This window comes from Meles meles, chromosome 13 (assembly GCF_922984935.1).
Source record: "Meles meles chromosome 13, mMelMel3.1 paternal haplotype, whole genome shotgun sequence".
In the NCBI taxonomy this organism is placed as follows: domain Eukaryota; kingdom Metazoa; phylum Chordata; class Mammalia; order Carnivora; family Mustelidae; genus Meles; species Meles meles.
Window position 1 is genome coordinate 67844607 of NC_060078.1, and position 21234 is coordinate 67865840.

The following is a 21234-nucleotide window of genomic DNA, read 5'->3' on the forward strand; positions in this document are numbered from 1 at the left end:
AACCATGATGGTCTGAGGTCACAGGGACATCAGCTCTTTGGGACTGTCCCAAGTGTGAAAGTCAAGATAAAGCCCACGGATGGGGAGTCGCAGGCACTTGCCACAGAATGCTATGTACGAGTGAGGAGACATGAGGGCTGTGGTGCTGTGATGCCATGGTGGGGGGCAGGGGGGAGAACCCACAAGACGTAACACAGGGTGGACCATGTTAGACTCACTTTCAACATTATACTCACCAAAATATTAAGTTTTCCAGAGAAAAGAAAAAGGCTTTCCAGTTAAGCCAAACAATACGTGGGGAGGCCAGGGATCTCTCCCCAAAGGGGACCTTCTGTCTAGACAATGTCTCCCCCAAAGGCCACCAGCCCTGGAGATGAGCTCCCCTAAGATGCGGTGTAGACAGTGCTGAGAGGAAAGACACAACTGAGACAAGGCACATTCAGACATTTTATTCACTGATCATAAATACAGTCTCATGAATCAAGGTGATCATGAATAATGTACTAGCACCTGGAACTTGACCACCAGAGAGCAAGCACTCAGTGTTTCACCATCACTGGCCAGAGAACTCCCTGCAGCTGCTCAGGGCATCTCCCCTGCTCGAGTGTTCAGCTTTGCGGGGACCCTCCTTCTGGTGCAGCAATTTTATTCTTGGCTAGTTCTCAACAATTAAAAAAATCATAAAAGATTGAGTGTTTGCAAGAAAATATCAAAGAGGATAAGAAGATTTTCAGTCCTTCTTAGAATCTCAAAGTAAAAAGGGGAAGTCAGGAAGGAGAGGAAAGGGGACAGATGTCAGGGATCTGCCAGGTTTCCTCCCTTCCCCAGAGCGTTTTACAAAAACAAAAACCATGAGGCATTAGTGCTGCTTGGAGATGGGCTGGGTCTCCCTGATGAGCCACTCGAGAGCTTCCTGGCGGCCCTGCTTCTGCAGTTCCTTCCCAATCACTTCCCTGCAGGTCAGGTGGTAACTGTTGAGCCAGTCGCACTACAAGACGGGAGAAGGACAGTGTTCACGCTTCTCGCAAAGGCTACATGAGCAAACAGGGAGAGGCCCCCAGGCACAGAGATCACGAGTTGAGGGCAGAGATACACAAAACCTTTTCTCCCTGCTCAGGGACAAGTGACTTCCTTGGGCTCCATTTCCCTGGAATTGAGGGGACAAGGCCACACTGCTTATGGTAAAATGCTTCCAGAACAGTCTAGTGCAGTGGACCGGCAGTGACTGTGAAGGAACTTTAATTCCTGAGAGCAAGTCATGGCTTTGGGCTTCCAAAGTGTACAGTAACCTGTACCCAGGTATACTCCCCAACAGGACCCCCAGGCCATACCCACAGGACACTGTGAGAGGGACAGGGCAGGGGGTCTGGTAGGTCCTACACCCCGCTATGTGGCCTCCTTCCCTTATACCTCAGCCATCTCGGGGTGGCAGTGAAGGAGAGGGGGCTGAAAACTAGCCCCTAGATGCCTGGTAAGACTTCTGCTAAGAGACACACCTGAAGGTGTTCCACCAATGCACCGAGTTTCCCACCTGTTTCCACTGATGAAGCTGAGTAAACTAGGATCAGTCGAGCTCCCGTGGGTTGCCATCTGGATGCAGCCCAAACCTCTGGTAACCAAGGACTGTGGTGCTGCAGTGTGGGGCCGGGGGCTTAACTTTCAGACACTCACCAGAACATGCCCACCGCCCCAGCAGATGTTTTTAAGAAGAGGTAAGAAGGAAGGTCTGACAGAACTTGGCGCCTAGGTCAGGGTGGATCCACTCTGCCGATAGTTCTGCGCCATAAAAGGGTGAACTCTCCCCACTGGGGCAGGGTGGGAGTGAAGCAAGTTCTACCCAGAGGACGACCACCCATTCTCTTCACTGGCCAGGAAGTGGGCCCGACCCGACACTCAGCTGCGGTGAAGCGGGCCAGACAGACACCGCCATCCGTGCCGCTGCTGCAATGACCCACATGCCACCTGGGAAGGCAGCGGTGTTACAAAAGCACGGGCACTGGGGACTCCAGTCTGGACCAGGTACCAAGGACGAGCTCAGGGGTTGAGATGGGCAGACAGATGCAGTGGTATTGTCAACGGGCTCTGACCCACCCAGGGCTCCACTCCCCACTGGGGAGAACCTACTGGCCCCTACTGGGAATTGGAGAGCGGGGCAGGGAGCGAAAAGCAAGCAAACTGCTATGGGTCAGGCAGGGCTAGGAGACAGCCAGCGGTCCAAAGCAGCCAACCCTGGAGCCGAGGTGAAACTCCCAAGACCCTCTGAGTTGTATGCACAGCCTCAGGGGGCCCTGACCAACATTCCAAGGCCCTGTGAGTGTGCAGCGGCCCATGGTCATGACCAAAGTCCTCAGCTGCCACCTCTGATAAATGATGGGAATGCAAACCCAAAAAGTCCCCAAAGTCACTGAAAACAATCTACTTGGGAGACAGTAAAGGACATGACCAAGTACTTTAAAAGCCAATTGGAGAGACTCTGGTTGTGGGGTATTACTGTGCCTTCCAACAGAATGAAGCCCCAGAGTTATTAAGTAGTATAGAGAAGATTTTTTTTTTTTTTTTTTTGCCAGAAAGACAATAAATGTACTCTGCTTGGTATGTCAAATACATCTACTGTTATTTGTAGGAACTTGCTTATGATCTAAGGATAAGAAGCTATTACCTGCCCTATAAAAGCTAACTGGCAGAAAGAAGAGTTCAGTGATTCGGCTATGCAAGGTATAGTAATGAACCACTGAGTACGACAGAGCCCACAGGTCCATGGTCAATGTCATGGGGTGGACTGAGTCAGGTTAACAAAATTTCTCCCTCAGGGAAGAATGGCCTCACTCAACCTTCCTCACGCACTGTTTCCGTAGATAAAGTGGACTGTCACTGGGAGGAATGCCTCCTGGGGAGTACACTGCATGTGGCAGCAGGGACTGCATGACCCAGAGCTGTACGGTAGGAAGCCACAGCCTTGGGCTTCCAAGAGCAAAGTGACTTCGTACTTGGAGGGTCCCTTGCTAAGACCCTGGAAGCTGTACCTGAGGCCATGAGAAGAGACCCCGGCTCCTGTGGTGCACAAAGGATTCAAGCAGGTGGCTTCCATACCTGCTCATGTGTTCTTGTCCCCCTAAGCCAGGGACTGCTGGAGGGACTCTTCCTGGCAGACCCACAGCGGACACTGGGCCACTGACAAGCTGCTGCCCATCCAGCTCACCATCAACAAGCTGAATAAAGCCGCATCAGTCGGCCTCGTTGAGTGGGGGTGTCTGGCTGCCCAAGGTTAAGCAGAGGTGCCCATGCTAAGCGGGAAGCAGATGACCTTTTTCTGTCACCCCTCTGTGAGCAGGGTCAGGCAGAAGAAGCTTCTGGCTGGGAGAATCCCATTCCGCAGTCCGACAGAAGGGGCTTCCTCCAGCCGCAGAGGCTCGTGCCAAGCATGAGGGCACACCACGGAGGATGCCTGAAGAGGCACCTCACCGCCCCCAGGGAGGCCAGGGGCTGCACTGGGTAACAAAACTTACTGCTAGGTGACCTGCAGTGCTTGTCCCGCCCTCGGCTCCCGTCAATCATCTGCAGTTTGCAGGGACTTCTGACCACCTGCCTTGCTCTGAAACTTGTGTCCTTCTGGCTTCTGTCTTCCTGGCTTGGGAACTGTTTGGTCTGTCCGGTGCTGACTGTTCCCGCCCAGTTTCTGGCCCCTTCTCTGCTCTGATTTTGATCACCTGCCTGATCCCACAAGCCTTACTCCAGGTCCCGAGGCCCGCCACCTCACCTGGCCTCGTGGGCCTGGGGACCCGGCACAGGGTCTGAAGGGGTTTCAGGACCTGTGTCACTCTATGCCTGAGAGTGAGCACCACTGGGCTCCTAGCTTTATGAAGAGCTTCACAGCCTGGAGTGACCAGAGGAGGCGGCAGCACCTCTCTCCTTGTCCGTGTGACAACTGGGCATATGATAATAGATTTTGCTTTTCAATCCCTTAATGTTTCATTCAACATGAGAAAACAATCTGGCACATGCAATGGCCAACAGGCCCTACCACCCATCTGGCTTTTCCGAGGGAAGACACATGGCCCACGGTTTGCTAAATGCTCCCCAGCGCAGCTATGGCTCGTGCCCTCAAGGAAAAGCGCAGCTATGGTTCGTGCCCTCCAGGAAAAGCAATGGTGAACTAGTCCTACTCATGAAACCTTACAGCCCCCATCCTACCCCCCAATGGTACAGGGTGGACTAGCTCTACCTGGAGAGCCAACAAATATAGGAAAAACATCTACAGTCCTCAGGAGACCTTGGATTTTCAGACTCAGGTGGCACAGCCCTCTGAAGTAAAAAGTGGGAACAGACGAGAATGGAAGGTAGCTCTCCACCCCAGTCCCACTCTGTCTCCTGCAAGCCACCCTTCTTACCTCTTTGTATGTTAGAGAATCCACATCTATCATTTTGGTCTGTATGGGAACCAAAGTTAAAGGTTCAAAGGTCAGGCTTCCCCGGTTATTGAAGTTATACTGTTGGAAAAGGAAGAAAACAGAAGCTTTTATTCCTCTTTTACCACAGAGAGCCACCATGAAGTCATTCCCACCAGACATGACCACCCCCCAGGGCCAGGTGCGACTAGAACCAAAATGGAGTTTGCTGGTCGGCACCTCCAGTAGGCCCGGGAGGCATGATGAACCCAGTTGAAGCCACCGTCCTGGAGCTGCCCCACTGTGTCAACAGCTGCCTTCGGGAAAAGCCAAGGGGCTCTGGGCAGCAGGTCCCCAGGCTAACGTCCACTGTGATGGAGAAACAGTAGGGGCAGAGCATGGCGGTGTCTAGACAAGGGGCATCACTGCTTTTGGTTCTCAAGACTCTACTAGAGTGCAAGTCCCCAACATCACTTTTATTTAACAGTTATTCATGTGTCCTCCCTCGACCAGCTAGTCCCATCTGGTGATAGATAACAGGTTTGTCCATTCTGCATAGTACAGAATGGCCAGGGCACCTGAGAGTGTGCTTGGTCTCTGCTCCTGGCAAGGCCTCTGGGAGTGAGGGGAGAGGCCACTCTCAAGGACAGTGACTTTGATGTGGAAGCAGAGAACAGAAGCCTGCAGGCTGAGGAAGCCACTTCCCTCCAACTATTTGATTTCCACCACCACCCACAGAAGAGGAGTGAACGGGTCTCTAGTTAAAGCCTAGCACCTAAGCCCTGGGACCTCTTGATAACGGTGAAGGGAGAAGGTGAAGTGCCTGTCTTCCGGAAGGAAACAGACCCGTCTACTCACGAGCCTATGTGGCCCAACCCGCCGGGCCCCTCAGCTTTACCCGACAGAAATCATCTGAGGCATTTGTTGAAAATACAGTTTCCAGGCCCTGGCCCTGGGTCTGGGTCTGGGAGGGGCCTTCAAACAAGCACCTCCCCGACCCCCAGCATGTGTCCCCCTGACGTAGAGGAAGCATCGTGACAAGGAGCCCCAAATCCCATCAGGCAGGGGCCTGCCTGGCACCCCAGGAATTCCATTCCAGAGTTTCCTTCTGGCTTCTGCAGAGGACTGCGATTTCTAGGAGACTCTCTGGTATCAGGGGAGGAAGCTCCATGTTGGCTCCAGAATGGCACATTCTTGGCTCCAGAGCCAGACAGCCTCATTCATCTTCCCTCATTAAGAAATAAGGAAAATTTAAAAATAAATAAACAGACCATTACCTACCTTGGTCTTCACAGGAACCACCAGGACAACATTTTCAATGCGAATTCCAAAAGCCCCATCTTCATAATAGCCTGGCTCTAAAAGAAATCAAACCCAGAGATGAGAAGCAGCCGGGGACGAACACGTACGCACAGGCGAGAAGCGCTCACTCCTGCAGTGACAGCCCCACCACGAAGGAGGAGGAGAGACAGGCCAACAGCCCACTCAGCCTCAGGGGCGGGAGCCCAGAGACACCTCCGCCTCCTACACGGCCACTTCCAACAGGTCCTCAAGGAACAGACGGAAAGATTCTAAAGTGCCTGAAAACTGGTGCCAGGCCCAGGAGTACAGTAACAGAGGATCGACCAAACAAGTCCCGCTGCTTATTCCTAAGATATAACGAGGCAGGCATTAAAATATATGCACAGAGATCTGGTAATGACCTGGGAAGAGGAAGTACATTAAGTTAAGAAAGCTGAATACAAACAATACATCCTGTGTAATCTGAATGATTAGGAGAAAAGATATACACATATATGAAAGACCCAAAACTAGCACATCAAAATATGAAGGAAAGTCTCACTTGGGTGGCTGGATAACAAATGATTTTCATTTTTTTCCATACGCTGCCCCACAGCCTCACCTTTTCTAAAATGAACACGTATCACTTTTATAATCATAAAAAGTTGTTGTTCTTATTTAATTCAAGGTGACCAGAGGGGGAAATTATATCCAATTTACTTTAAAATAATCAAAAGCTAAGAAACAACAGAGAGCCTTCCAACAGGCTCGAAGACGTGCACCCACCCTGGATGGGAGGGACACTTACCATCAGTGACAATCATGCCTGCCTCCAAGGGCTCATCGGAGAACGTTTTATAACTGATGCCACAAGGACCCTCATGAACATTCAGAAAAGATCCAACACCGTGTCCTGTTCCGTGCAGGTAATCCAGGCCAGAATCCCACAAAGCTGAGCGGGCAAACGAGTCAAGAAGGTGTCCTGAAAGACATATAAAGAACCACTCAGTGGTATTTGTCCAGTACTTTTCAATTTACAAAGCACTTTAGAGATTAGATTTATTATGTTTGGCTCCAGAAAGTGAAACAGAAACCAGCAGGTAAAAGTTACTGGAGGGTTCAGATTTCAACCCAGCACAATAAAGAACTAACAGTCAGAGCTACTAAGAGCCACTCCTCAGCCCGCCAGAGCTTAGTCTGAAGCTGGAGGACTGTCTTTCAGGGAAACCAGTACAGGGGCTGGTCGCCTGCAGCAGCTAAGGGTGTGGGTGATACGCACATTCCCTTCCCAGGCTGGGACTCTGAGGTTTCAGAATGACAAAGATGAGACTCTAACCAGACTGCAAGGAAGCAGATGCCCTGGGAGATGAGTGCAGACCCGATCTAAGCAGATTCAACGCCCAGGTCTTGTCAACTCCCTGCCCAATGCCCCATCCATCAGTCCTCAGGCAGACTGGTATATATCTGAAGGCAGGTTCCCAGTAAAATAAATCCCGACAAGCATCCCAAAAGGAGGCAATGGCCCAGCAAAGCAGGACAGTGAAGAGGGCGCACCAACCAACTTGCACTTGGGCCTAGAGGCCTTCATGCGCTAGCCGCCCTCTCCAGGGAGCCACCTGCCTGTGTCATCTGACACCTCAGGTGGGCAGGAGAGAGGTACACAACTTACATCATACCAAACCGAGGCCTGGCTCCCTGGGAGGCACTCACTCCACACAGCACTTGCCCTGGCTGGGCCTAAAGGGGCCGGGGCTGCCATGAAACAAAGGACATGTCCTTCCACTCAAATTTAGACATGTCTGGTGCCTGAACAAGGAAACGCGTGCCATATGACAGAGGGAACCACCTACCTTTGGTTCCAGTCGGAAAAACGGCTGCACTCACAGCTATGTGGCCCTTGAGGACATATGTGAAGCATTCCTGCCAAAGAAAACCCAGGGGCAAGTTGCAGAACGAGGACACACGCTTCAGTCCTGCAGCTTTCCGGCAGCTCAGAAAACCTTGCTTCTGAAGGTTATTAGCAATACCACAGAGAAAATCGGAGGAAAAAGAAAAAACTGGTGGGAAAAAAAAAAAGCTTGCCCATGGGACCGATTTTCTAGAAATCTTGAAATTAAATTTAGTTAAAAGAGAACCGTCAGAGATGACCCCACAGGTCCTTCCCTTGTAATGAACATTCTGACACACTCTAGCTGAGCCTGAGAAAGACGAGCAAAAGTCACAGAACCGCTGATGTCACCAGCTCACAGTCACCGAGTTACTCTTCTGGGCCAGGCATGGTACTGAGCACTGAACACCTGATCCCACAAGGGATGCGGAGATGCTGCGGTCATCCCCACTTGACAGAGAAATTAACTAGCCTGCCGGGCCGCATAGTTCTTAAGGAGCAACATCTGGCCTTGAAGCCAGGCAGTCCTGTGTCAGTATCTGTACCCCTTCCTGATCTTAGACTCGGGGGGATCCCTACTGCCTAGAGAAGAAAAGTGCTGCTTGGAAGGTGAGGGGCTTGCCAGGAAGGCACAGAGCCAGGACTAAACCCACACTGATCAAGCTGGTCGGGAGCTCTGTACCCAGCATGGAGAGAGTCACACCAAAGGTATGCGGAGCCGAGGTCAGACTCTTCTAGGGCGCTCATGCCTGCAAACAGATGAGGCACAGGACTAAAAGTATGAAGTGTGCTCTGCTGCACTGTGTGAAACTCTCTTCCTTGGATAAACTCCCTGTAGGAGCTCCTAGAAAAGACTCACTCAGGGACTCAACCAGAGTTCCCGGGTTAGTGACTGATTGGGAATTTGCAAGGGTCGTGGAACCTTTATAACCAGAGGCAGGTATTTGTATCCCCACCTTTATGGATGTGTCTCAGTGCTTTACTCAAGGTCACAGAGCCAGCAAACAGCAGAAGGACCTGAAGTCCGGTCTCCAGACTCCTACCTCACCGCCATCTCCACCTCTCCAGGCCAGACAGACCAGAAACTGAGCATTTTAGAGGCTTCCTGAGCTAAACCTATAAATGGAAATGCTGAACTTGAAAAGAGAAGGGGGGAGGTGGCTTTCAGAATCAAATCTAGACGCTGTTTGTAAAAAGTATACATTTCACCATCCCACTCCCATCCCCAAAGAGATTTCCTGATTCGAGAGAACACTGATGCTGTTTAAGCTTGACTTTGACTTGCTCTGACCTTAGCAGACAGAATGCTTTTAAGATTTCTCCAGTAATTAATTAAATGGACATCATAAAGCAGATAAGCCTGACTCCACAGTAATGAGCTATTTTACTCTCCCACATATAAATTTTCCTTCATTACACAATTCCTTTTCATGAGAGCAATGCTGTTCATAAGAAAGCAGAGAGGGCTCTCCAGTTTTCTGCCCCACCTTACCTTCTCATAGGCTGTGGGGGTCCCAAAATGCATGGTCCGTGTGACATCTGTCGTTCCATCCCTTTCCAAAGGAAAGGACAAATTAGTTTTCACTCAAAATAAGCTTTGGCTCAGGGGCCCCTAGGTGGTGCAGTCAGTTAGGCATCAGACTCTTGGTTTGGAATCAGGTAGTGATCTCAGGGTGGTGAGATCAAGCCCTGTGTCCGGCTCAGCACTCAGCATGGAATCTGCTTGAGATTCTCTCTCCCTCTCTCTCCCTCTCCCTCTGCCCCTCCTGCTTGTGCTCTCTCTAAAAGAAATCAATAAATCCTTTTCTTAATTAATTAATTAAAAAATGAGACAAAGTGTGAGAGCAAGGATGGCCACAGGTAGTGAGAGTGAACTCTGTCAAGTCCTGACACACACACACACACTCTTGGTCTGCAGTGTGAGGCCTGTCTCATGGGTGACACGATCATGGGGTTATAAATGAGAGGGCAGAGGAAAAGGAAACAGGAGCAAGTAGGAGCCTGCTTCTAGCAAAAGGGGGCCAAGCTCTAGTTCCTCCCATCAGGACAGCAAAGGAGTGGACCCTACAATTACCCAAAGACCTCTCTTAGAAGCACTAATCCATACTGACATAGAAGAGTAACTTCTGAAATCCTGCTAAAATTTAGACGTGAACCAAAATTTACACCAGTTACCCAATTAATACCCTGAGCTCTAAGCTGTTATATTATGAATACAAACACACACGTGTCCCAAGGCTAGGCTGTGGTTTCCACCTATGGGGCAGAGCCCACTAATAATCAAGTTCTCCAGGACGCCTAGGTGGCTCAGTCCGTTAAGCACCTGACTCTTGGTTTTGGCTCAGATCATGATCTCAGGGTCATGGGATGGAGCCCTGCATAGGGCTCTGCGCTCAGAGCAGAGTCTGCTTGAGAATCTTTCCCCCTCCTTCTCCCTCTGCCCTTCCCCCTGCTCTCGCTCTCGTGCTTTCTCTCCCTCCCCCTAAATAAAATCTTTAAAAATAAAAAACATAATCAGGCTCTCCATCAACCACAATCCCAACTGCAGTGGCTGCCCATGCTCTCTCACTGCAGACAACACCCATTCCAGCTCCTTCCATGGTTCCACAACAAGACCCAGCCAAATTTTGGGTTCTCCTCTGAGAAACTTTCTAGAGGAGGAATATGAAAGCAGCGAGACATGAAGATAGAAATTAAGAAATTCAGGGGCAACCCTCATTTCTCATTTACTCACTTAAAATTAATCCCCCACTTCCCAAAGCCAGGAGGCCACTGCAAGTGCAGAGTTAACAGGCAGTTTATGAACTAGGGCAGAAGTCTTTCCAGTGGTTTCGAAAGCTTGCTTTCAGTTATTTATTTAGTATTTAACAACTTCCGGCCAAGAACTAAACATTTCTATCAGTCTTTTGTGAGAAGAGTCACCACTGGATAACTTCAAGCAGGGATGAAAAAAAGGACAAGACATGAGAAGGATTCCACTGGGGCTGGCGCACAGTGAGATTCCCATCTGGGTGCCCTTGGCTGGAGCTTGGCTTGCCCCTTATTCAGCTTTTTTGACCCAGCACCATCCCCTTCTATGGCAGCCCTAGTTCACTTACTTGTATTGGGCTCCCGAGTCGATCAGGTACACTTCATCTAGCGACAACGTCCTATTCGTCTCAGGGACCGGCCTAAGAAAATTAATTAAAAATTAATTATTCCACAAATGTACTTGCTGAATCTGGGAGGAGACGTATAAAACTTCCTTATAAAACTTCCTTATACTATTCTTACAACTTATATAGGTCTGAAAGTGTATCAAAATTCAAAGTTACCCACTAAATTGATATTTCAAGTAATTTAATCTTCTAGAACTACTCAGAGATCCAGTCAGGCTATATCTCCCCAACTGGATAAAGAGCTGAAGAGAAGGAATAATAATGTATTTCTTTGTATCTATCTCCATTTGTGTCTGGAACAAAACAGTTTCATGAAATAGTTGTAAAAGCTACAAAAATAATAATCATTAGATGCAAGAGGACCAAGCTAGAATCCTGAGAACTGGGAACACAGCAGCAAAGAGTCATCTGTCTCTGTGGCTGGGAGGGCGGGGGGCTGAGGGGGGGGGGCGGTGGCGGGACACCAGGCCCCATGTGCTTCCCAGACTCCCAGACAGACAGGAGGCGGATGTCTCAATTGGGGAGAAAAACTAAAGGGATTTTTATTAGGAAAACGAGTGAATCACAATGTTCTTATGCCGTAGCACTTTTTTTAAATGAACAAGAAGTATTTTTAAAAAGTGATCTGATTTCCCCGTGCCATTTCCAGACAGTCCCACTGCACTGGGAAATGCTAGAAGGGGTAAGGACATCACAAGTCTCTGCCCACAGCTGAAAGGACTCCTTCATTTCCAGGCACCACCCACCCCCCTCTCTTCAGCACAAAGGGCATCAGTGATGATCACTCCAGCTGAACAACTGGAACCAGCTCTAGGCCCTGCTTCTCAACAGGCTTCCCCCAAGGCAAAAAAATGTCAAAGTAGAAGCAGACTTCTCCCCACTTGAGCTGAAATTTTTTAATGTGTTAATTACATGCAAAATTCTAGGGTAGTATCCAGCCAAGAAATTCACCACCTGAATTAAACAGAAGACAAAAACTGAAGTCCTTTTTATATTTTAATTTTGGAACAGAAGCATTACTAGGAGAGAACTGCACAATCACATCTGTGATGGTCTCCCACACAAAGGTTCAAAATGTGCCCCAAGACTAAAAGCTCTAAAAGCAATTATTGGGGGGGGGATCCTGCCTGTGTACGACACAGTGAGAAAGACCAAGTGTTCCTCCACTGACTACATCACAGACATGGAGCAAAGAACTCAAAATGCCCAACACTAGGCAAAACCACTCGACTGGGCGAATCTGAAGCTGGAGCCCAATGGCCAAGCCAAGTTCCATTTCCCACCATCTCTGCAGGCAAATGAGTCCTATACTTATCAGTGCCCCTCCTGTCTCACAGCACAGAGAATGCTCCGCTCTGTGAGTCCACAGGCTCTCGGAGCTCATCTGCTGAAATTCCCCATAGGCTGGGCGCCCAGCTTCAAGCCCGCAGGGAGGGACGAAAGGTGCTGATCACCTCCCTCACCACAACACGATACTCAACCTAGTGCTAAGTTTTTAAGTATGGACGTGACAGAGCTCACAAGATGTCTGGACTCACGCATCAGGAAGGCTGCCATTATCAGGAAAGACAAACACTAAAATATTCCGATCACCATGATGAAGAGCTACGGAATACAGCTTCAGTTGCCTCAGAAGGGAAAGAGGGGGACAACCTGTCTGACTACCTCATGGAGGTCAACGCCATACACCTGGGCCTCAGAGGAGGCTCCCAAAAGGCAGAGACTTGGAGATTTAGAGGCGACGAGAGAAAACAAGTCCTCAGTTCCCATCTAAGAACAGTCTCAACAGTCACAAGGAAGTGGGCACTGGGGCCTGGGGTCAAATACTGTCTCTCCCCTGCTCAGGCTCCCAGGCAGAAGCAGCAGCAAAGCCAGGCAGCGAGCTCTTCCGCATGCCTTACGCGTAGTGAATGATGGCGCCATTGGGTCCCGTACTGGAAATCGTCGGGAAGCTCAGGTCCACGAAGTCAGCCTGTTGCCTAGAACAGAAAGACACGGAGAACAGACCAGCTTAAAGAATTTTACCGTGCCAAGAATCAGGGCCCTCTCAGCCTCATTGAACTCACAAAAGAAACAACCACAATGTTCAGCAACCCCCGCCACACACGGATCTTTACCTGCGAAATTCCTCGGCTTTGTCAGCAGCTGAGATCTCGGTCACGCCACCTTTGGGCACCTATGAGGGAGTTGCTTATAAATCATCTGGGGTGATAAATTCATGTGCTTCATACAAGGTAAAGGGGATGCATTAAAAGCCCATTTTGTCCTCACTTCCCACGTCCCCACTGTGCCACCTACGGGACACAGCTGATGGCTCATCTTTAACAAGGAGGGAATTTCCAAAGACTCTCATCAAAGCTACCTAAACTAGAAGGATTTCTATCCTTTCGATTTCTCACTCAGCTACTTGTCTCAGTGTTAGATCCTAAAACCTCCCCCAGACTTAATCCATCTAAGTTTAAAAATTCAAAGGCATCTCCTGCTACGAAAGCATCCTAAGAAAGTCATCCTAAATAAAAAAGAAGACAAATATGCAAAGATATTATTACAGGGTGATTGATAACAGCAAAAAAAAAAATTAAAAACGATCTCAACACTTAAAACAGGAGGAATGGCAAATTGGTCTAACCACAAAATGCAACCTCTCTACTTGGATCCTTTTTTTTTTTTTAATGCAAATAGAGCTGACACACGATGCAATGTTAGTTTCAGGTACATGACACGGTGATTCAGCATCTCTGTGCTACGCTGTGCTCATCACAAATGTAGCTACCATCTGTCACCACACGTTTTTACCATTTGGATCCTTTTCTAAAGGCCTCCAAGCACGTGGAGAAGGCTCACACTATGGTATAGAGTGAATAAAATAAAATACAAAATCACATCTATACACTGAGAGACATGTAAAATTGATTTACACAGAAGACCAGCCAGAGGGAATAAGCTAGTTACACAGGGGCAGTGAGGGTGATATTCTTTTTCCAATTTAAGCTAGTTTTAAAGAGTTGTTTATATAATATTTAAAGGGAACATGAGACTGTTTAACAACAACACAAAGAAATCCCCTGCTGTCCACCAAAAGGATGAAAAGGCAAGCAACTAATGGCCAAGGGTCAACTTACTATCAAAAGTTTTACATCTTAGGGGCGCCTGGGTAGCTCAGTGGGTTAAAGCCTCTGCCTGCGGCTCAGGTCATGATCCCAGGGTCCTGGGATCGAGCCCCAAATCAGGCTCTCTGCTCAGCAGAGAGCCTGCTTCCCTTCCTCTCTCTCTGCCTACTTGTGATCTCTGTCAAATAAATAAATAAAATCTTTAAAAAAAAAAAAAAAGTTTTACATCTTAAACTGAAGTCCAAAATGTACACAAAGACCTTTTCCTCTTAATACAGTCAGTTTGCCGATAATATTATTTTGAGCCGTTTTTTCTTACAATGAAATCCCACTTAGTTATAGGACAATGCCTTGACCCAGAAAGGATCGTCTCAGTTAAGGAAATTCTTTCCTCATCTGTATTACTATTTCCTACAAATAAAAAAATTTCTAAATACACACCAAATTTCCAGAAAGAACTACCAAGAGAAGAGTCCTAAAATTAGATTAAGACCTTGGACCTCATGGTCACCAGAGCACGGAGGGGGCTATGGTTAGAATCACATGTTGACAGTTTCTGAATAATGGCCACCCACGTGTTAAACAAAGACTAAGAACCAACCTCTTTCTCTAGCCAATTAAAGAGTTCACAGAGGGCAACAGCATCTTTAATCTGTGGAAACAACAGAGACATTTTTTTTAAAGAGTTATTACTGAAAATCAGCTGGGCAAATTCAGAGCCCAGCCCCAACGCGGGACTGAGAAAACCGGACCCACAGGGCACAACCACCAGCCATCGGAGCTTTCCACGCAGGCATTCCCTGCAGTCAAGCCCGCAGCAGTTCCCACCAGCAGGGACAGGGCTCCTGGGCTGCTCAACGGCTTGGGCACAGCCAGGAAAGGGCCTGCCGGAGAGCAGGGGCAAATCCCTTGGCGAGCGCACTTCCACCCTCCAGAGGCAGGAAAGGCAAGCCACTGCATCTTTCCAGACCACTGCTGGCCTTGAAACATACTCTGGGCCTTTTCAGAAGGAACAACAGAAGCATCACCTTTTTCTGTAGTGTATGCTAGACTTTATAAAGATCTAGCGTATTGAGTGTTTTATCTCATTCTCTCGTTAACACTGCAAGGCTCAAAGCATTTCCGACCTCATGCCAGGCTCAAAGCAACGCAGCAGGGGAGGGCCCTCCAACCACCATACACCCCCTCCTCCGCACCGGCTGCTTGACTCACGTGCGCTCGCCTCATGCCTTCTGATTCGGCAGAATTCTTCACAGCTTTGGCGATGCAGATGGGAGTGTAAGGCATACAGCATCGATGGTCCTAGGAGCAAAAGGAGTCATGTGGGAAATCGAGCCTGGCTCCATACATCCAAACCAAGGCCATCACCTCCTCGCCTGGCACATCACACTTAAGACACATCATCTGCAGAGCCCCTACTCAGGACCCACCTCACAATGCCCTTTTGGTTGAGGACTCTGAGCATGATGAAAGGGGCTTGAGCTCTTCCAAAAAGACAAAGTACATCAAACAAGGCATTTTTCTTCTATCCCCCGCATCTTCGGCTCTTTGACACTGCTGGCCGCCGGCCATCAAGAAGACATTGCTTTTCAAGGCTCCATGATCATGGTCAGAGTTTGCTAACAACAAAAGCTCGACCGAAATAACCCCTTTCCTGCCACAGAAAGGAGGCTTTTTCCCATTGTCTGGGGGCACACGTGACTGATGAGGGAAGGGCTCCCACTCCTTCCTCCATCTTGCTCCGGAATCACACATCACCCGCTCCTCATGGTCTGATCATGAATGGCAGTAAAGGCCCTTCCCGACTTGTAAGAACAAGTTAGAACCCAGCCCTCCGTTACAGGCAGGGGATTCAGGGCCGTCTTGCACTTGCACGGAGCTTGCTGAAGGGGTGCGTTCTCTCTCCACTCTTCCTCCCCGCTCTCCCATGCACATCCCCCACGAAACAGAGAAGGCAGGCATCATCCCCTTACTCGGGTCAAGGAAGCAAATCTGAGTAACTGAGGGTCACACGATGTGAGAGCAGCAGGGTGCACTCGAAGGGCAGGTCTAGGGGGCCAGACCTAGGCTCTTCCCAGGCTGGAGAGAGGATTCCCCTAGGCCTGTCCAAGGCCACTTGACAGCCAGAGGCCCAGGGTGGGACAGTCGAAAAGGCTACATCCAAGGTGGCTTAGATTCCAGTCCTGTCCTGAGCCCCAGTTAAAATGAGGAGACAGGAGACTGCTTAGCACCATCCAGCAGGGGCTCAGTAAAGGGTAAGGCTGTCACTATCATCTGACCCCAAACAAGTCCCCAACTTCCCAAGCCGCTCTTCCCAAGCATCCAGTCTCCTCAGCTGTAATGTGTGGGGAGAGGGGCACACAGAGTGTTTCCCAGACATCAGCCGCTCTCCTACCACCTACACAGCCCCTATCCTGGCTGCCTACCCTCTAGGCCTTTATTTACATAACACTTTTCTTTAGACCATCTTTAAATCAACTCAGTTTCTTCAACCCTGACTTATGAAATAATTTTTAAAATCTCATGGTCTCAAACGCAGAAATGTTTTTTCTAGTATACACTAAATTGCTTCTGAAACAGGTAACATTGAAATAAACTTAAGTTTTAATGTATACCGCCTAAAATGATCTCTCGGGTCACACTGTGGAAAACACAGAGGACTCCACCAGTTCTGCAGACCCTCAGACTCTCAATATGGCTCAGCCCAAATGGCTCTTCCAGGGGGAGGGCATCTCCGGTCTGACAGCCAGTCCCAGAGATCTTCCAGAACCACCTCTGTTTCAAAGACAAAGCTACAGGATGCCAGGACTGGGAAGGGGCTGGCAGCGGGAATGTGGCAGGCTGTGAACGGGCCTTGGCGGGACTACCAACCTTGGGGATGGCCTCGCTCACGGCGTAGCTGGCCTTGTCGCTGACCCACACCTTCTCCCTTGGGGAGAGACTGGCACACAGAGCCTTGAGCTCACTCAGGATGGACTTGTAGGGAAGCACCTGGATTCTGTATTCAGCTTCCAGGCCCAAGTCAAACAGCAGGTGCTCCTTCACGCTGGGGGCATCTATGCGGTCACCATCAATGAAGAGCCTGCAGAGGGGCGAGAGGTGAGGTGACAGAGAGACGAGGACATGTGAGCGAGACCGGGGGGAGTGGGGGACCACAGATATATAAAGGGCTCCATCTTCTAGCAATCAAAACCAAGCAGCTTCTCCTTCTTCCCCATTCCCTTCCCAAATCCTGTTCTCCAAGTTGTGTCCCCATCCCTGTAAATGTTATCACCGTCCATCTCACTCCCCCAGACAGGACCTGGGCACTGTCCCTGATGTCCTTCCTTCCCTCCACTAAGATCTCCGAACCTACAGTCTAAATCTCCGTCAAATCTGTCCAGTTTTGCCTCCAGCCCTTCCCAGTCACCAGCCGGTTCAGGTTGCCACCATCTCTCCACTGGATTGGTGCCATGGCCTCTGAGCTGGTCTCCCGCCATCCAGTCTTGCCCCTGGACACCCCAGTCTCACAGCCACAGTATTCTTTGATTTGCAAACTTGATCATGTGGTTCCTTATGAAAAATCCATTCAGTAGCTCCCCCATGTCCTCAGAATAGAGGTCCAAGCTCCTGGACTTGTCTCACACTCCATGTTCCAACCTCACTGAACCACTCCGGTCCTCCACAAGCGCTGTGCTCTATCCTGCCCAGAGCCACGGCCCATGCTGTTCCCTCTGCTTAGATCACCATTCCCTTTGCTCCCCATTCACTGAGCCAACTCACATGTGCCCTTGATCTCTGCTTTAATTATTACTGGTCAGTCTCCCCTGACCCCCTCAGTGGAGGCCAGGCCCCTCCAGTAACACCCATACCCATCCCACTGACAAGTCAGTGCCCGCTTAGATGCCTGAATCCCCTGAAGAGACACTCATCTCCCCAGCTCTAGCCCAGGACCCTGCCTGTCTCAATCGTCCTAGCACCCAAGGGACCCTTTCAACTTAATAAACATTATCAGAATAAAGAGAGCCATCCAAATCGAAGAGCAACCACAGGAAGGCCACAACAATTCTTGAACAGATAGACAATTCGACAAAGCACAACTGAGGGGGTTTCCCTGTGTCATTTCTGACCTTCCAAATGCCTCAGTTTATTTGAATTGTGGACCCAGGATTGTACAATGGAGTGTAGCTACATCTCCCTTTGCACCGGCTGCTACAAAACTTAGAATCAAATGTGGGGCCTGACCAAGACCTTGCAGCAGAAATTTTGTGAAATAACCTCACTGTGTTTTTTTTATTTTTTTCTCACTGTGGTTTTGTTCTGATGTCTCTGCCTACTTATTTTTTTAATCTCCTAGTACTAGAGATACTTTCTTTCATAGATTTCAAGGCATTTGAGAGATTAAGAGAGAGGCAGGACCTAGTGTTTAGGAAGACCAGAAGGGAAAGGAAGAGAGAGGCAGGAAAGGTGGAAAGTAGCGCCTCAGTAGGATCGCAGGCAGGGGTGGGGTTGGCCAGCAAGGGGGACGGAACCTCTGAGGAGCTGCAAGGAAGGAAGGATTTTCCGGTGTGGGGCCAACACTCACATGATCGTCTCCAATCCTATGATTGCATAGGAGAAAAACACCGGATTGTGCTCCACATCTGACCCTCGGAGATTGAACAGCCCTTAAAAAAAATAAAATAAAAAGACCCTGTCACCTGCCTGACTCGAGATTTGAACAGGTAGATTATAGAGGGAAGCACTTTGGCATGCGTGGAAGGCTTCCGTGACATCTCAGAAAAGCAGGAAACCTGACTTCCTGGTTCCACCTTTGGGCTGCAGTTGCTCACGTCCACCAAATGATGGCACCAGAACTGTATCTTATGCTGCCACATCACTGCCCCGGGAACAGAATGGAAGTTAGTCAAAAAACTTCAGGATGGGGGATCCTGGGTGGCTCAGTGGGTTAAGGCCTCTGCCTTTGGCTCAGGTCATGATCCCAGGGTCCTGGGATCGAGCCCCGCGTCGGGCTCTCTGCTCGGCAGGGAGCCTGCTTCCCTCCCCCCTCTCTCTGCCTGACTCTCTGCCTACTTGTGATCTCTGTCAAATAAATAAATGAAATCTTAAAAGAAAAAAAAAAAAAACTTGAGGATGAACCTCCAAACAGAGTTGAAATGGTCCGCCTGGTGATGACCTGCCAGGCCTGGCCTTGCCACAGGGAAAACCTTTGGCTCTCCCAAGTGAAGGGAAAAGAGCCAAGCACTCTCTCCCTTCCCGACGAGGAGGGTAGAAAAACTGAGACCCACCCAGGATGAGGGAGCCCAAATAAAGCCCTCGGGCTCACAGCCACGGAGCCCCAAGGAGGTGGAGCTTCCCAACACAGGAACAAAAGCAGTGAGTCAGCAGGGGTTGGGCCCATGAATGAAACCCAAATCCGAGCCCACCCAAGGGTAGGCTGTGGTGCCAAACCAGGGTGGAGGACCCTTCTACAGCCAGTGTGGAGGGGGTTTGGGGAGGTCGTAGTAAGAAACTGTAAGGCCAGCAGAGAGCATCGCTATCTACGGTCCGCTAGCTTCCAGCTGCCTGATGCTTGCTCTCCTGAAGTATAAAAAAGATCCTGGTGAGAAAAGTGCTGCCTCTATTTTAGAACAATGGCTTCTCACAGTAAAACAATGAAGCAACACTTTTTACCTATCAGACTAGCACTTTTTAAAAATGACGGTACCAGGGGCGCCTGGGTGGCTCAGTGGGTTAAGCCGCTGCCTTCGGCTCAGGTCATGATCTCAGGGTCCTGCGATCGAGTCCCGCATCAGGCTCTCTGCTCAGCAGCGAGCGCTTCCCTCTCTCTCTCTGCCTGACTCTCTGTCTACTTGTGATCTCTCTCTGTCAAATAAATAAAATAAAATAAAATAAAATCTTAAAAAAAAAAAAATATGACGGTACCTGGGGCTGGCGAGGGTGTGGCCGGGCAGCCATATTCATGTCCATGGCAGGTAAACATCAAGATGGGTCCAAAGCCCTTCCAGGGACACACCCTCTAACCCATAATACCGCCCCTAAAAGCCAAACTCAGATAGAAGAAAATCACCAGAAACCAAGACACAGACTTTGATGTGCTAAGATTTTGATGGCAGCATCATAATAAAATCATAGAAAAATCAGAAAATAACCCAAAGCTCATCCTTAGCATAATGGTTAAGTAAATTATGGTATAACCGTATGATTGGATATTTATTTTTACCGTATTATTATATATGCTTAGAATATACTGATACATTGGAAAAATCGAGCTATAAAATATATATATATGCAGAGACTATTAACAGTGATTATCTCTGGGTAATGAAACTATAGGCGAGCTTTTTTCTGCTTTTTACTTCCTTTACATTTTCCAGCTTTTCCACAACAGGAATGTGTGTTCTTAAAATCAAAGGGAGAAATTAACTTTATATGTTATTTTCTCTACTGTCAAGATTGTTAACTAAGACTATTAATCATTGAACACAGGCCTGTCAAGCATCACTGATATTTGACAAAGTTTTGGGGCTGGGGATTAGAAAGATAGGACACTGTGTAGTAGGGTCTCTTTCTCAAGTGAGAAAATAAAATAAGGTACTGCCTCTTCTCAGTTACCCTGGGCCAAATCCAATCAGAAAACAAAGACAGGACAGGAAGGTTCAACCGGATTTCAGGTTCTGAAACAATTACATAAGGGTTACATAAAGATTCACAAACTATTACTATATCAAAAAGGCTGAAGAATTTTCAGTTCCTGAGTTTTCTGAGGTCAAAGTATTTCAAGAACATGCTCACTGTTAAGAACTCAGGGAACTAGAGGAAAAGTGTGGAGAAAAAAACAATCTCCTAGGATGCCACGTCTGCAGCTAGAGACTCACGAGTGTTGACAGACACAAAATGTTCAGAAATGTCCTTCCTAAGCAGTGTCACAGTCCCGAAGAGACTGGCCAGCGGTGGACATCAACTCGGATTTAACATCAGCCCCCAGCTGAAACATTGCTCTGGGCAAAGCCACATTCCTCTCCCAATTCTCTGTAATTTTTTTTCCATCCTATTCGGTGTATCAAATACCCATTGGTGACAGAGTCTCTTGTTTACTCCCTGGCCACGCAGAAAGCGGACTGGCCTGAATACACAGATTCCCAGAGAACCAAGGAAGAGACTGGGTAACATGCCCACACAGTCAAGCCAGAGCTCTTACATGCAATCTCATCCAGGGCAGTGACCACAAACCACACGACGTTCCTCTCAGCCATTTTCAGCCGAAGGTCCGCAACCTTGTCCTTCCAGGAGATGCCTGCAAGAAACAGATGTGCTTGCGACTCTGGCTCCAGGGACCCACGGGAGCCAAGTGAAAGAACCCATCCCAAACACTGGTAACCAGCAGCTACATCTAGAGGGAGTGTGTTACTGGAGCAAACAGGAGCACTGGA

General features: G+C 48.9%; 1 protein-coding gene across 3 annotated transcripts in view; it reads right to left on the reverse strand.

Moving 5' to 3' along the window:
• Positions 1 to 434: 434 nt before the first annotated feature.
• XPNPEP1 (X-prolyl aminopeptidase 1) overlaps positions 435 to 21234 on the reverse strand; it is a 54303-nt gene continuing 33503 nt past the window's right edge. For 2 of the 3 annotated variants that reach the window (XM_046027141.1, XM_046027142.1), the window contains 14 exons: positions 21003 to 21098; positions 18387 to 18468; positions 16694 to 16904; positions 15035 to 15124; positions 14424 to 14474; positions 12830 to 12888; positions 12614 to 12691; positions 10653 to 10724; positions 9047 to 9107; positions 7517 to 7586; positions 6475 to 6648; positions 5667 to 5743; positions 4389 to 4487; positions 435 to 988 (listed from right to left, as the gene is read on the reverse strand). In XM_046027141.1, the coding sequence (XP_045883097.1) occupies positions 860 to 988; positions 4389 to 4487; positions 5667 to 5743; positions 6475 to 6648; positions 7517 to 7586; positions 9047 to 9107; positions 10653 to 10724; positions 12614 to 12691; positions 12830 to 12888; positions 14424 to 14474; positions 15035 to 15124; positions 16694 to 16904; positions 18387 to 18468; positions 21003 to 21098 (1349 nt within the window). In that variant the 3' untranslated portion in view covers positions 435 to 859. Of the gene's footprint in view, positions 991 to 3323; positions 3395 to 4388; positions 4488 to 5666; positions 5744 to 6474; positions 6649 to 7516; positions 7587 to 9046; positions 9108 to 10652; positions 10725 to 12613; positions 12692 to 12829; positions 12889 to 14423; positions 14475 to 15034; positions 15125 to 16693; positions 16905 to 18386; positions 18469 to 21002; positions 21099 to 21234 lie in introns of all 3 variants that reach the window. The other variant, XM_046027144.1, reaches the window with a different exon arrangement.